Source organism: Astyanax mexicanus, chromosome 3 (genome assembly GCF_023375975.1).
Source record: "Astyanax mexicanus isolate ESR-SI-001 chromosome 3, AstMex3_surface, whole genome shotgun sequence".
Lineage (NCBI taxonomy): Eukaryota > Metazoa > Chordata > Actinopteri > Characiformes > Acestrorhamphidae > Astyanax > Astyanax mexicanus.
Window position 1 is genome coordinate 4,425,061 of NC_064410.1, and position 13,747 is coordinate 4,438,807.

Consider the following 13,747-nt stretch of genomic DNA (forward strand, 5'->3'; position numbering starts at 1 on the left):
AAATATCCACTAAACTACGTCCATATTGCGTCTAAATATCCACTAAATATCCACTAAACTGCGTCCACTGAAATTTGGACGTACTTTAGTGGATATTTAGACGCAATCGCAGTGGGACAGGGCCTTAAGAGGCCATTCAGTGCACACAGCAAATTCTTCTCGTTTTTTGAAATAAACTTCAATAGCAGTAACTAAAGCCCTTTTAAACATAGTAATACTGTAGCTTGAAGCATCATTTTATTTGTTAACTACACTGTAAACCCACTATTTTCTAAACTCAAATAAATTAAGCCTGTTTTACATAGAAATTGTATATTTTCAAACATCGCTCAACTATTTTAAGTCAGCTGAACATTTGTGGCCACAAAAACACTCAAACAGAGATCTTTGGCATCTTGGCCATTGGCAGCTTCTTTTCCATTGGCTTCTGGCACAATCCGTTTGCATACTGGGTGTGTCCAACAGTTTCTGACTAACACTCACCATCAGTGTGATGTGATTCCCCCCGGGCTAGCTTAGATAAACTTGTAGATCACATACAGTAGTATGATTAACAGCTTGGCCTCTATATTGTAGGTTATAAGAACAAGCATCAATTTCTGAGCTGTTACAGTATCTCTGTGTTGGCTGTGCTCTCAATACTCTTCACTCTATAGCGTTTCTTTCTTTATCTACTTTTTTATGAGTATTTTTTTTTTAAATCATATACATATATAAAAAAAAAAAAATTGTGTTCTGGACAAATTGGCAGAAATTATATTAATGATGTAATTCTAACCATATCCAATGTAGTATATAATACCTGAGAAAAATAGTTTTTCAAAAAAGATATATAAGTTTAGGAAAATCGATGTATATCTATTTGTTAAGTTCGTTGTACTTAAAAATTACATTACATGAACTTAAACGCTCTTAGGTAATCGGTTACAACAAAAGTTTTGTGTTTAGTGAACTTATTAGGTTTTACAGTGTAGAGAAAGAAGGGAACTGTGGCTGACTTTAATACTTTAATGCCTCTGGCTCTGGCTTCAATAACAGAATGTAATTTCATATTAAACTTGTGTCTTACTTGTGCAATAGAGATTTTCATAAATCTATCTTTGAATACTTATATTTTGAGAATTCTTGTACATAAACATTATTTTTGGGACTCTTTAAAATATTTAATTTTGTAAAGAGACATTTATTGTTTGCATTCTTCTTTTTTGGGGGGAAAAAACTCCCTGAAAGAAAATATTAACTCATTTTAAGTGTATATAATGAGTAGCTGCATTTCTTCATTTCTTAGATTACTGCTGCTGCTGAAGATGCTGAAGGTATTACTTTAAAAGCTGAGAATGATTTAGAGGGTTAAATTCCTGGATTTTATTATAATGCCTTTACTGTATTAGAACACAACACACGAGCAGCAGCAGCTGAAGGTGGTTTGAAGGGTTCCTGGAACTACAATCAATCTGAATCTTTAGGAGTTTAGACATTTATAAGGTGTGTGTGTGTGTGTGTGTGTGACTCACAGGTTCTCCTGGTTGTCCTCTTGGTCCGACAGGTCCATCTGTACCCTAAAACACAGCATAACATACATTACCTCTTATTCAGAGTGACTTACAAGGTCATAACTATTACAGAAATGGTTTAATGTAGTGTAACGTAGCTTTAATGTAGGTCTAATGTAGTGAAGTATAGGTGTAATGTAATGTAGGTGTAATGTTGTGTAGGTATAATGTAGTGTAATGTAGGTTTAATGTAGATGTAATGTAGTGTAGTGTAAGTGTAATGTAGTGTAATGTAGGTTTAATGTAGGTGTAATGTAGTGTAATGTAGGTTTAACGTAGATGTAATGTAGTGTAGTGTAGGTGTAATGTAGTGTAATGTGTTTAATGTAGGTGTAATGTAGTGTAGTATAGGTGTAATGTAGTGTAATGTAGGTTTAATGTAGGTGTAATGTAGTGTAATGTAGGTTTAATGTAGATGTAATGTAGTGTAGTATAGGTGTAATGTAGTGTAATGTAGGTTTAATGTAGGTGTAATGTAGTGTAGTATAGGTGTAATGTAGTGTAGGTTTAATGTAGGTGTAATGTAATGTAGTATAGGTGTAATGTAGTGTAACGTAGGTGTAATGTAATGTAGTGTAGGTTTAATGTAGGTGTAATGTAGTGTAATGTAGGTTAAATGTAGTCACCCAGATCTGAAATTGAACCCCAGTCTGCTAACCCCGGCTGGCTAACACTGCTGGAGCAGCATTAGCATTACCCGCTAACCGTACTAGGTGCTACCTCTTTGGCCATTCAGAGGTGACTATTATCAGCCTGTAGCCTGCTGCTAACCCCGCCTGGCTAGCCCTGCTGGACCACCATTAGCATTAGCCGCAAACCATGCTAAGCACTAGCTCTTTGGACATTCAGAGGTGAGTATCATCCGCCTGTAGCTTGCTTCTAGCCCTGGCTAGCACAGCTGGACCGCCATTAGCATTAGCCGCTAAACGCACTAAGTGCTTGCTCTTTGGCCGTTCAGAGGTGAGTATTTTCAGCCTGTAGCCCGCTGCTAAAACCCGGCTGGCTAACACTGCTGGAGCAGCATTAGCATTACCCCCTAGTGCTCCAGCTTCAGTGGAAATCTGGAAATCTAAGCTCGGTTTAGATTCATTTTAAGCAATCAAACTATTGATTATTGATTATTGAGTTATCACAATCTAGAGCCTTTGAGGAAAACCCTTTTAAAACCCTCCGCTGTCTTTATATACAGTCCTCTATGCTTTAAACTGATCATTATCATATGCTTCAGAATCAAATATGGTGCAACACAATCGCAGTCTTTCTGTATCCTTTTTTTTATTTTAATCAAGAACTGTGTTGACGTAGCACAATTCATTCATGCGAATCTGATTTACATAGTTAAGTCATGTAAATTCAAAAGATCAGACAGTTATCAACGGTGTAAATGTCAACACAGTTGTTCGGCACAGCCGCTGCTGCACTGATTAATAAATGCATTATCACATATTTTCGCATTTTTATTATGTTAAATTGCGTAAAATTACAGAATAATTAGACTGAAGTTTAGAAAAGGGGTTAAATCTCACGCATCACGTCAGTTTATGTTGCACGCATTCATCAGTCGCACTCAGGCTCGGCTAGGACGACGGTGAGGAGTTATGTATGCAAAGATATTCGTATTTGGTCTTCCTCTCGGAAGCTTTGATCAGCACGCATCGCTACAGAATACATTTCGCAACTTTGCATAATGAGATCCAGCGTTGCTCGCTGTTCTTCCTGTTCCCTTTCATACCATTCATAAGCTCTCGTTGCTGCTACACCTGGGATAGCATGATCTCTCAAGAGCTTATTAGTGAAAAGACTAAACGCCCAATTAGGCGGAGCCTGGAATTCTTTAAGGTGGTCTTTATGTTTCGGTAACACTTTCTGTGAATGTCATCTTTATTAGACTCTATAACTACATTCATAACATATTATAATGCATTCATAAGGCGTTATAAACATAACCCACTATAGGCATGTTTATTAAGCATTATGACTTGTGATCATAATTCATTATAAGCTATGCTTATGATATACATGATAAAATAGTTTATATCTATCATTAAAAATCTAGTCCCACAACGAAAGTCTGTCACTTTACTTAGAGCGCACAAAGACCTGTTATAATACATTGACATAATTGACTATAATTAAAATTATATTCAAGACAAGTATAATTAATGTGTGGTTAAAAATATATCTATAGGATTATTGAGGGTGTGTTTATAAGTTGGAAGCTGTTTTAGTCATGATACAAGTCTACAAGCTGGGACTGAGTTTCTTGGTATTGACGTAAAACATGTTATAAATACAGCTATTAATGCATTATAATAATAAACATGGCTATGATGAATTATAGAGTTTTATAAATATATATAGCCATGTTAATAATGACTTATGAATGCATTATAATGTGTTATAAATATGTTTATAGAGCATTATAGAGATGACTTTCATAGAAAGTGTATAAAACCAGTTTTTGAACATTTCTTTCAAGAATCAAAATAGTGAAAAAAATCTTAAACCAGGCAAATTTAAAACCATTTAAACCATTTAAGCTTTTAGATGCTCTTTGAGTTTCTACAAAATCCATCGTTTTTACCAAGAACCCTTGAGGAATCTTGATTTTTAACCCTGTATATCTACAGTTGTGATGTTTACTGAATCCAAACCACGATGTTTAATATGTTTCTTTTAAATATATTGGTTGCTCATTATGTTCTGCTGTCAAAACGTATTTAATATAACTGCTGCAATATATAAAGCGGAATTGAGAGTTAAAAATGATATATATATATATATATATATATATATATATATATATATATATATATATATATAGAATTATATATTTAAATAAGCATTAGTATTAAAAACTAAAAAATGAATGAATGTGAAAAATCTATCACCTTTTCACCAGGCTCTCCAACCGGACCGTGCAGTCCTGGTTTTCCTCTTTCGCCCTGAAGCGCACACACACACAAACACACACACACACACAGTTTAAATAAATCACACTCTAAACAGATCACCTGAATAAAAAAATAAATAAAAACAGCACTTTCAGTACACAGTACTAGTGCATCTCAAAAAAATTGGAATAACAATGAAAAGTTATTTATTTCAGTAATTCAGTTCAAAATGTGAAACTCATACATTATATTATGTAGATGTATTAAACACACAGAGTGATCTATTTTAAGTGTTTATTTCTTGGATTGTTGATGATTATGACTTACAGCCAATGAAAACCCAAAAATCAGCGTCTCAGAAAATTAGAATATTATACAAGGCCAATTGGTACTTTTGGCAATGTGGGCAGTGTGCCAAGTCCTGCTGGAAAATGAAATCCGCATCTCCATAAAAGTTGTCAGTAGCAGAGGGAAGCATGAAGTGCTGTGAGATTTTGTGGGAAAACAAAACTGCACTGACTTTAGACTTGATAATAAAACACAGTGGATCAACACCAGCAGATGACAGACATGACTCTCCAAACAAACCATCACTGATCATCAGTAAATTTTACATTTCATTTGTAAATCAAGGGAGCAGAGTCTGGAGGAAGAGTGGAGAGACACACAGTCCAAACTGCTCGAGGTCTAGTGTGAAGCTTCCACCAATCAGTGATGGTTTGGATAAAGAGACATGTCTGTCATCTGCTGGTGTTGATCCACTGTGTTTTATTATCAAGTCTAAAGTCAGTGCAGTTTTGTTTTCCCACAAAATCTTACAGCACTTCATGCTCCTTCCCTCTGCTTCTGACAACTTTTATGGAGATTCGGATTTCATTTTCCAGCAGGACTTGGCACACTGCCAAGGACTTGACACTGCCAAAAGTACCAACTGGTCTACTGGAAATACTGATTTTTGGGTTTTCATTGGCTTTAAGCCATAATCATCAACAATAAAATAAATAAACGTTTAAAATAGATCACTCTGTGTTTAATACATCTATATAATATATTGATTTAGTAAAAAATAAGATGTACTAGTGTGTAGTGAATGAGATGAAAGATATCTGGGAAGCGGTGGGTCTGGATGCGCAGGCATCTTGCCGCTAAACAGATGCGCTTGGCTGAGCTGGGCTGTAGGATTTGATTAAGGAGGCGCTGTGTTCTCCACTCACTCGGTGTCCTTTGTTCCCTGGAAGCCCTGGTAGTCCATCAAAGCCTCTGTCACCCTGCGTGAGAGATAGAGACGCATGAGCAAGATGTGTAGTATGTGCGGGTCGGCACAGAGACACACACTGAATAGACACACTGAAAGAAACGGTGACATTTCCCAGGAACCCTGTATTCATAATGCCTTATGAATGCATTTATAATGCATTATATCACATGCATAATACCTTATAATGACTGTAATAAGCCTGTATAATTGCTCATGAGTACTTACAGTGACACATTATAACCTACAAGTATAAGGGTTTATAAAGAAACAGTGTATAATATCTGCCTTATAATATCTGTTCATAAGAACATTGTACAATGTAGTGTCGTAATGCACAAGAACACAGATTTGGTATATTTTGGTATAATGCATTAGTATTTTCATATGCTTTTTTTTTAATGTGAAGTTATTTTTATTATGCCTCACTGTAATGTCTCATAGAGCATTATGAGTGCTCTTTATTGGCTTTAAGTGAAGTGTGTCTTAAATGTGTTTTAAATGAAAACAAGTAAATGTTATTATGCCTCACTGTAGACATTTAAAAAAAAACTCACTTCACTTAAAGCCAGTATAGAGCACTAATAATGCTCTATAAGACATTACAGTAAGGCATGATAAAATTTACTTCACGTTTAAAATGCATATAAAAAAACACTCCACTTAATGTCAGTAAAGAGCACTCATAATGCTCTATAAGACATTACAGTGAGGCATAATAAAATGTACTTTTTACACAAAAACTCACTTCACTTATAGTAATACAGTAATGACTGTATACAAGGCTTTATAATGTGTTAAAGTGCATTACAAGTGCATCATATGAACAGATATTATAAGCCATTATTCTAGGCATTATAGTTTCTTTATAAACCCTTATACTTGTAGTTTATGATGTGTTATGAATGTTGCTGTAAGTACTTGTAATGAGCAATTATACAGGCTTATTACAGTCATTATAAGATATTATGCATGTCATATAATGCATTATGAATGCATTTATAATGCATTATAAATACAGGGTTCATAGGAAGTGTTACCAAAGACACATGCACCAAAGAAACATACTGTATAGTGTACACACACAGCAAAAGCCCTCGGGTGCTATATTTCTGTCTCAGACGTCCACGCTGTGCATGACATTTGTAATGCAATATTTATATGTTTGGCTGCATTTGTATATTTACCAACCAAACCACCTCGAGGTTGCTTTCAAAATCAGTTTAAAAGAACACGCTGGAACAAATCACAGACACCTACACAATGAAGGTCATGTGGAAAAACAAACAGAGGATGCCACATAGCGCCTCACACAGCGCAATTAGCTTGACGAGTTATACACACAGCGGGAGGAGAGGAAAACAAAGAGAGAAAAGGTTCGATTTTATGTGGAAAATAGGCGCATTTTCCATTATTTTCATTGCTTAAAATCAAACAGGCTGTGTTAACTACTGTACCATTAACCTCTTACGCTCTGCGAGTTAATAATTGCTTTTAATACGCCAAGCACTGTCACTATTACCCATTTGTGGACCACAATTAGTGATATTTAGGGCTGGATGATATAGCAATATAGCAGAAATCTATATTAATGTATATTTATTATTTTTAGTCAATACGATACAATTCCGATATCGATATAACCAGTATAAAAGCCACCACCTTTTCTTTATGGTTACCACTTTAAAATAAGGCTCCTATATACATACATAGGGTTTATAAATTGTTTATAAATGTTATTAATTAGGTTATAAACCATTAATAAGCGGTTATAACACATAAATAGTAAGGGAAACAATGACCTTCTACAAGGGCGTAGGAGCGGGTTTGATATTGGGGGGGGGGGGGGACACATTTGCTAATATGAACCAAAGCCCACCCTATAGTTTCATTTGCGGAATTACTTTTAATCCTAAATAATCCTTTTTTTCTGTATTCTGTATTTATTATTAGTTACATCCAAATAAAGGTAATTTTACAACCTAAACATGTTACTCCACATTACATTTACTGTTGCTAGAAAAAAATATACGTTAAAGGTCTGAATTATATACATATGACAAAACAGGATCGGTTATCAGCTAATATTTAAAATAATACAACAGATTTGATTATTATTATTATTATTAAGTATGTATTGTATGTTGTATATTTACATTTTCCTCAAACTGACTAGCATTGTGTCCCACGCTTTTAATTGTTTCTACTGAAAACACTTCGTATGATGGTGTCCTTTTATGAAAAAGAATGGAACTTTACGTTTCATAGGGATTTTTGTCAGAAGTTAATATAAACGTTAGACGTCAGGACATGTGTTCTTACTGTAAACTACAAATGAACAGAAGTCAGATTAGATCAGTGTTTCTTAACCCTGTTCTTACATATTCTATTGCATACTCCCACTGTTCTGCATATTGCAGAGCCTCCTCTGCTTTAAATGCACATAATAAAGTAAGTGATGGTATGATGTGTCTAATACACTGCTGGATATACATAATGATTGATTTATGATCCATAGGGGGCTAAGAGATTTTAACAGGTAAACTCAGTAAAGGACTGTTTATTAGCTAATCAGTTGGATCTGGTGGAAAACACAATTTTAAGGGCAGTGATCAGGGTTAAAAAACTGCTTTAAACGACCAACGTAAAGTGTTGTACTAAATTCTGTCTATCCCCTACATCCAGCTTCTAGCTGACTAGATATCTAGTTATCTAAAAGATCAGGAGAATCTCTCGCTATCTTTAAGAAACTCCTGAAGACAGAGCTCTTTAAAGAGCACTTACTCTCCTAACACCTCTAACTAACTACCTTCTACTACCAGATCAGGAGAATCTCTCACTATCTTTAAGAAACTCCTGAAGACAGAGCTCTTCAAAGAGCACTTACTCTCCTAACACCTCTAACTAACTACCTTCTACTACCAGATCAGGAGAATCTCTCACTATCTTTAAGAAACTCCTGAAGACAGAGCTCTTCAAAGAGCACTTACTCTCTTAACACCTCTAACACACTAACTACTTCTAACCTCATTTCCTTCTTCCCCTCCTTCACTCCTCTATCCTATTACTCCCCTTTGTCCTCCTTTTATCCCTATCCAAAGATGTTTTACCTTTAAACTTATTTTACATTGTACTTGACTATTGTAAGTCGCTTTGGACAAAAGCGTCTGCCAAATGTAATGTAATGTAATGTAATGTAATGTAATGTAATGTAAATGAATGAAAATTAAATAGTTATTAGCTAGTCAGGTACAGGGTAAGCTGAACATTATATAGTTTTGTTTTTCTTAAACTAAGCTAATTCCAAAGTTAAGCTAACTGACTGTCACAGGCTGTATTTTATTAAGCGCAGAGTTGGTATGTTTTGATCAGTGCATTTTTAACCAGCTATCAGAAACATAGCAGTTTACATGGTTTACATGGTTAGCCTATTGTTACCTTTCTGTTAGAAAAATCGCTGTATATTCATACCAGGTTTAAAATCAGCTGCTGCATTCTGATTGCGCTGCTTAATCTCACAGCGGGGGAGGGGCTACCCCACACTCTCCTGCGCACGCCGCAAAACCAGCAAGCTGATTGGCTGTTTCTATTGAGAGGCGAAACTTAATTCCTGAACCGGCTTCGTGATTGGCGTTAAGAGATTTCCCATTTACTCAGCGGTCACCTGTCTCCTCATTAATAGTACAGCTGATCTGAGCGAAATTATTTTATTTTTGGGGGGGGACAATAATCCCATCCCCCCCGGTTCCTACGCCAATGACCTTCTATGTACCAAATAGTGATTCCACATTCATGTATACTACTAAACCTCAGATCTTACTACTAGATACTTTTCCATTAGTCAGCATTAACATTTCTGTTATTTATTCATTTAACTTTTACATTTAGAAGAAAACATTAAACATTAAATGACTAAACTGATATTTTTAAAGTAAATACAACAAAATTAATAACAATTAATACATTTCTTTATCAAAATCTTACAGCACTTCATGCTTTCCTCTGCTACTGACAACTTTTATGGAGATGCGGATTTCATTTTCCAGCAGGATTTGAGCACACTGCCCACAGTACTGCCTTAAAGTACCAATTGGTCTTAAATAATATTCTATTTTTTTGAGGTTGCTGTGGAATTTTATGATCAAATCAGGAATATTTGACCCTGACATGTGCCAAAGACCTGGCACCTAACACCTACTGTATTTTTCGCATTATAAAGCGCTTATAAAGCACTTAAAATTTTTACATTTTCCCAAAAATGTCAGTGAGCCTCATAATCTGTTGCACCTTATGCATTATATATTATTTTTTCCAGTAGAGCCAATCCGCTCAAGTGCAGCATTATAATGTAGGAGCTCCAGTTTAGCTCTCCAGTACCGAGGCTGGAGCAGTATTAGCATTAGCCGCTAACCACGCTAAGCGCTAGCTCTTTTCGCCCTTCAAAGGTGAGTATTATTAGCCTATAGCCTGCTGTTAACCCTGGTTGGCACTGCTGGAGCAGCATTAGCATTAGCCACAGAAGGAAAACATGGCGAGACCCCTGTTCCTTGCTAGTGTTAACGCATAATGTGCCTTAAAATCCGGTGCACCTTGTAGAAATGCAAAAAATACAGTAATTATTTTGTAATTATTCACACAAAAGTGGCAAAAAAAGTTTCACTAAGCAGTTTTACTAATATTGTGTTTTTTCTTTTTTTTTGGATTATCTGCTGGGATGTTTTTAAAGGTTCAGTGTTCAATAAATACGTTAAATGTTGATTTAGTTTACATAAAATATTGTTTAGTAATAAAATGGCAAGAAACGTATGATATACGGGCTCTTTAACTGAACTTCAGCCAGTTCTGCTTTCTCACTGTCACTTGCTTTTCATTAGTTCCCTCACACACACCACACACACACACACACCACACACACACAGCGGCTGAGTTTTGATGCAGGGTCTCTGTGGATCTGGGCCTCCATCTGTTGTGGGTCTGTGGGTGGAAGGCAGCGTTCGTTTTCAGAGTTCAGAGGACAGAAGAAGACCCGGTGAATTCTCCTGACGGACCACCGCTGACGGGCTCGGTCGCTGTGAGAGGGGGCGGGGCTTTATTTACTGATCCTGTCCTGCAGCTGGACCGGTCTGAACTCTCTCTATTCTCCTCTCCAGCTCTACGTAGCCAGAGGCGGATTCTACAAGTGTAAAAAAGCATTAAGCTTCCACTGTAGCTGTTCCAGCCCTCCAATCACACGCCAGACCAACACTGACCAGCACATGCCTGGCCTTACCACCCACAGAGACTCAAATCGCCACACCGCCATGAAGGTTTCCAGTATGTGTAGAGTTAAAAACATTACTATAGTAATGTGGAAAAATGAGGATGAGGACATACATATATTTATTTAATGTCTTTAATTATTTATTAAGAAATACAATATTTAAACATAAATATGATGTAACTGCATTAACTTTTAAGTTTTTAGCTTTTTTTTAAAAAGAAAGAAATATTTCTCACACTATGAGGCACATCGGCTTATAAGGCAGACTATCAATTTATGTCTATTTTCTGGTCTATTTTCATGCATAAGGTGCACCGGAATATAAAGCGCATAAAGCGCATTGTGTGACATTAGTAAGAAACAGGGGTGTCGCCATGTTTTCCTTTTAATACAGCAGGTCTTTGCGCTGGGTGGTGGTGGGGGATTACGAAGATAAGTAAAGCTAAGCTAAGTAAATAAAACTGTAATAAAAAACATACAGTAAGCTTAGATTTCCAGATTTGCACTAAGGCTGGGTGCAGCAGCATTAGCATTAGATGTGGTAAGCCAGAGTGATATTAGCTAGCGGTTTGACCCACATAGCTTGTTTTAACATTGATTTCATCCTTGTACACACACTTGACTGGTCTCTATTTAACTGTCTGTATGTGATGTACTTTAACATCAACTGTAGCATCTACAGATACCTGTAGTTCCTGTAAATATCTTCTAGGATTGTTAGTGACTCATCTTTACTCATCTTGTGGTCTGCTAGAACAGTGTTATCTTGTTTTATTATCACTTATAAATTGTATCTACAGTAATTGTTCTGATTGAGAACTTATAAATACATCTCTTCTCGGACTTCTCTGCATCCACAACCTTCTTTGTGAAGGTCTCTGGTCATTGTGATTAACTACCTCACTTTAACAATCAAGAGGAAACCAAACTACAGTGAAAAAATGATGCATGAAATGTAATTTTAGTTTCGCAGCTTTTTTTAAAGTAAATATACATTTTAAGTATTATACATTATTTAAGTATATTAAAAAGAATTGTATGTATTACATGCCATCCATGTGTTGAGAGTGTAATATGTGTGTTTTAACTAAAAATATAAAAATTTCAGGAATTATAATATATTACGTATCATAAATTATTTGAGTAATATTGTATAAATGAAGTAATTGTAATTAGGTAATATTGTATGCAGAAATGAAGTAAAGTTTACTAAAAGAAAGGACTGATTGAAGTTCAGTTCACTTATTTACTCTATGTAACATTTAAGTCTTGAGTTGAAGTTATATTTAAAACTTAAATTTATCTGAAATTAAATTTACTTAACAAAAAGCAAATGCAGGAAGTTGCGATTTTTCTGAGGCTAAAATAAGCTCCTCCCACATCCTCTCTAACCATGTTCTATAACCTAGACTGAAGAATGAAGCCAATTCTTCAGGGAGAATATCAGGATTAGACTGAGTGAAATCAGACATGAAGTCAGACAGTAAACAGGGGAAATTTGAGCCAAAAGATCACCCAAGTCTTATTGTATGAAACTCACCTTTGCTCCCGCCTCTCCTGGAGCTCCTCGTCCTCCATCTGACCCTGATCGACCCTGAGGAGAAACATGCAGTGCTGCTTTATCTGGCAGCTCCATGTACTTTTCCTGCTCTAATGCAATATTCATCAGAAACACAGTTTAATATACGCAGTCGCAACGTGCATTTGCATCACATTAGCATTTCAACCCTTAAACCCTGACAGCCTGTTCGGAAAGTGGGTCTATACTCCACTTCCTCAGATTCCAGCGCTCTAATAAACCCTTATAATAAAGACACAGACACTAAAAAGTGCTTCTTTCACAGTAATGGAAGTGTTTAGGTGCTAAATTTAAACTTTTTTATATATATTTTTTTTTTATCCCATTTTTTCCCTAATTTACACGGCCCACTCATTAGGACTCCCTTTATCACTAGTGATGCCCCAACACCAGGAGGGTGAAGACTAGCACACGCCTCCTCCGACACATGTGAAGTCAGACTCCGCCTCTTTTCCTACTGCTGCTGATTCAGAGCAGCGACTCAGTTCTGATACATCAGCTCACAGATGCAGTCTTGTGCTGATCCACATCACCCTTTGCAGTGATGAGGGAAAAGAAAAAGCACCATCTACGGTACCCACCCAGAGAGAGCAAGGCCAATTGTGCTCTCTCAGAGCTCCAGCAGCTGATGGCAAGCTGCATAACCAGGATTCGAACCAGCGATGTCCCGATCATAGTGGCAGCGCCTTAGTCTGCTGGACCACTTTGAGCCATAAATGTAACCTTTTTAACAATATTTGTTAAAAACATCTAACACCTTTCTTACATATATCATAGTAACTACTGGATAATAAACCTGAATGATAAAAAATAACAATGAGAATTAAGTTAAAAGACCAAATTGAGGTCCCTAAAAATGTGTACATAGATCATTTACAAAAATAAAAAATAAAACCTTAAAATAACTACACGATTAAAGAGAAAAATGTTGTATAAATAATCTGAAAAGGCTACATCCTGAAGTAAAAGAAGAATGACCGTGTTTTTGCGAGGTGGTTGCTATGGTTTTGTTAAGTGGTTGCTAAGTGGTTGCTATGGTGTTGGTTGCTAAGTGGTTGCTAAGTGATTTCAAAGGTAGCCCAAGTAACTGCTAGAGTGTTGCTACTTATTTGCTAGATGGTTGCTACTGTATTACAAATAGTTATTATGGTATCGCTAAGTGATTGCTATAACGTAACGGGTAGTCGTTGTGGTATATCTAAGTGG

General features: G+C 36.1%; 1 protein-coding gene across 2 annotated transcripts in view; it reads right to left on the reverse strand.

Moving 5' to 3' along the window:
- The window catches only part of col5a3a (collagen, type V, alpha 3a), a 142,209-nt gene that overhangs the window by 63,755 nt on the left and 64,707 nt on the right, over window positions 1-13,747 (reverse strand). For both annotated transcript variants that reach the window (XM_049476060.1, XM_049476059.1), the window contains 4 exons: window positions 12,503-12,556; window positions 5,662-5,715; window positions 4,445-4,498; window positions 1,515-1,559 (listed from right to left, as the gene is read on the reverse strand). In XM_049476060.1, coding sequence (XP_049332017.1) covers window positions 1,515-1,559; window positions 4,445-4,498; window positions 5,662-5,715; window positions 12,503-12,556 — 207 coding nt within the window. The remainder of the gene's footprint in view (window positions 1-1,514; window positions 1,560-4,444; window positions 4,499-5,661; window positions 5,716-12,502; window positions 12,557-13,747) is intronic.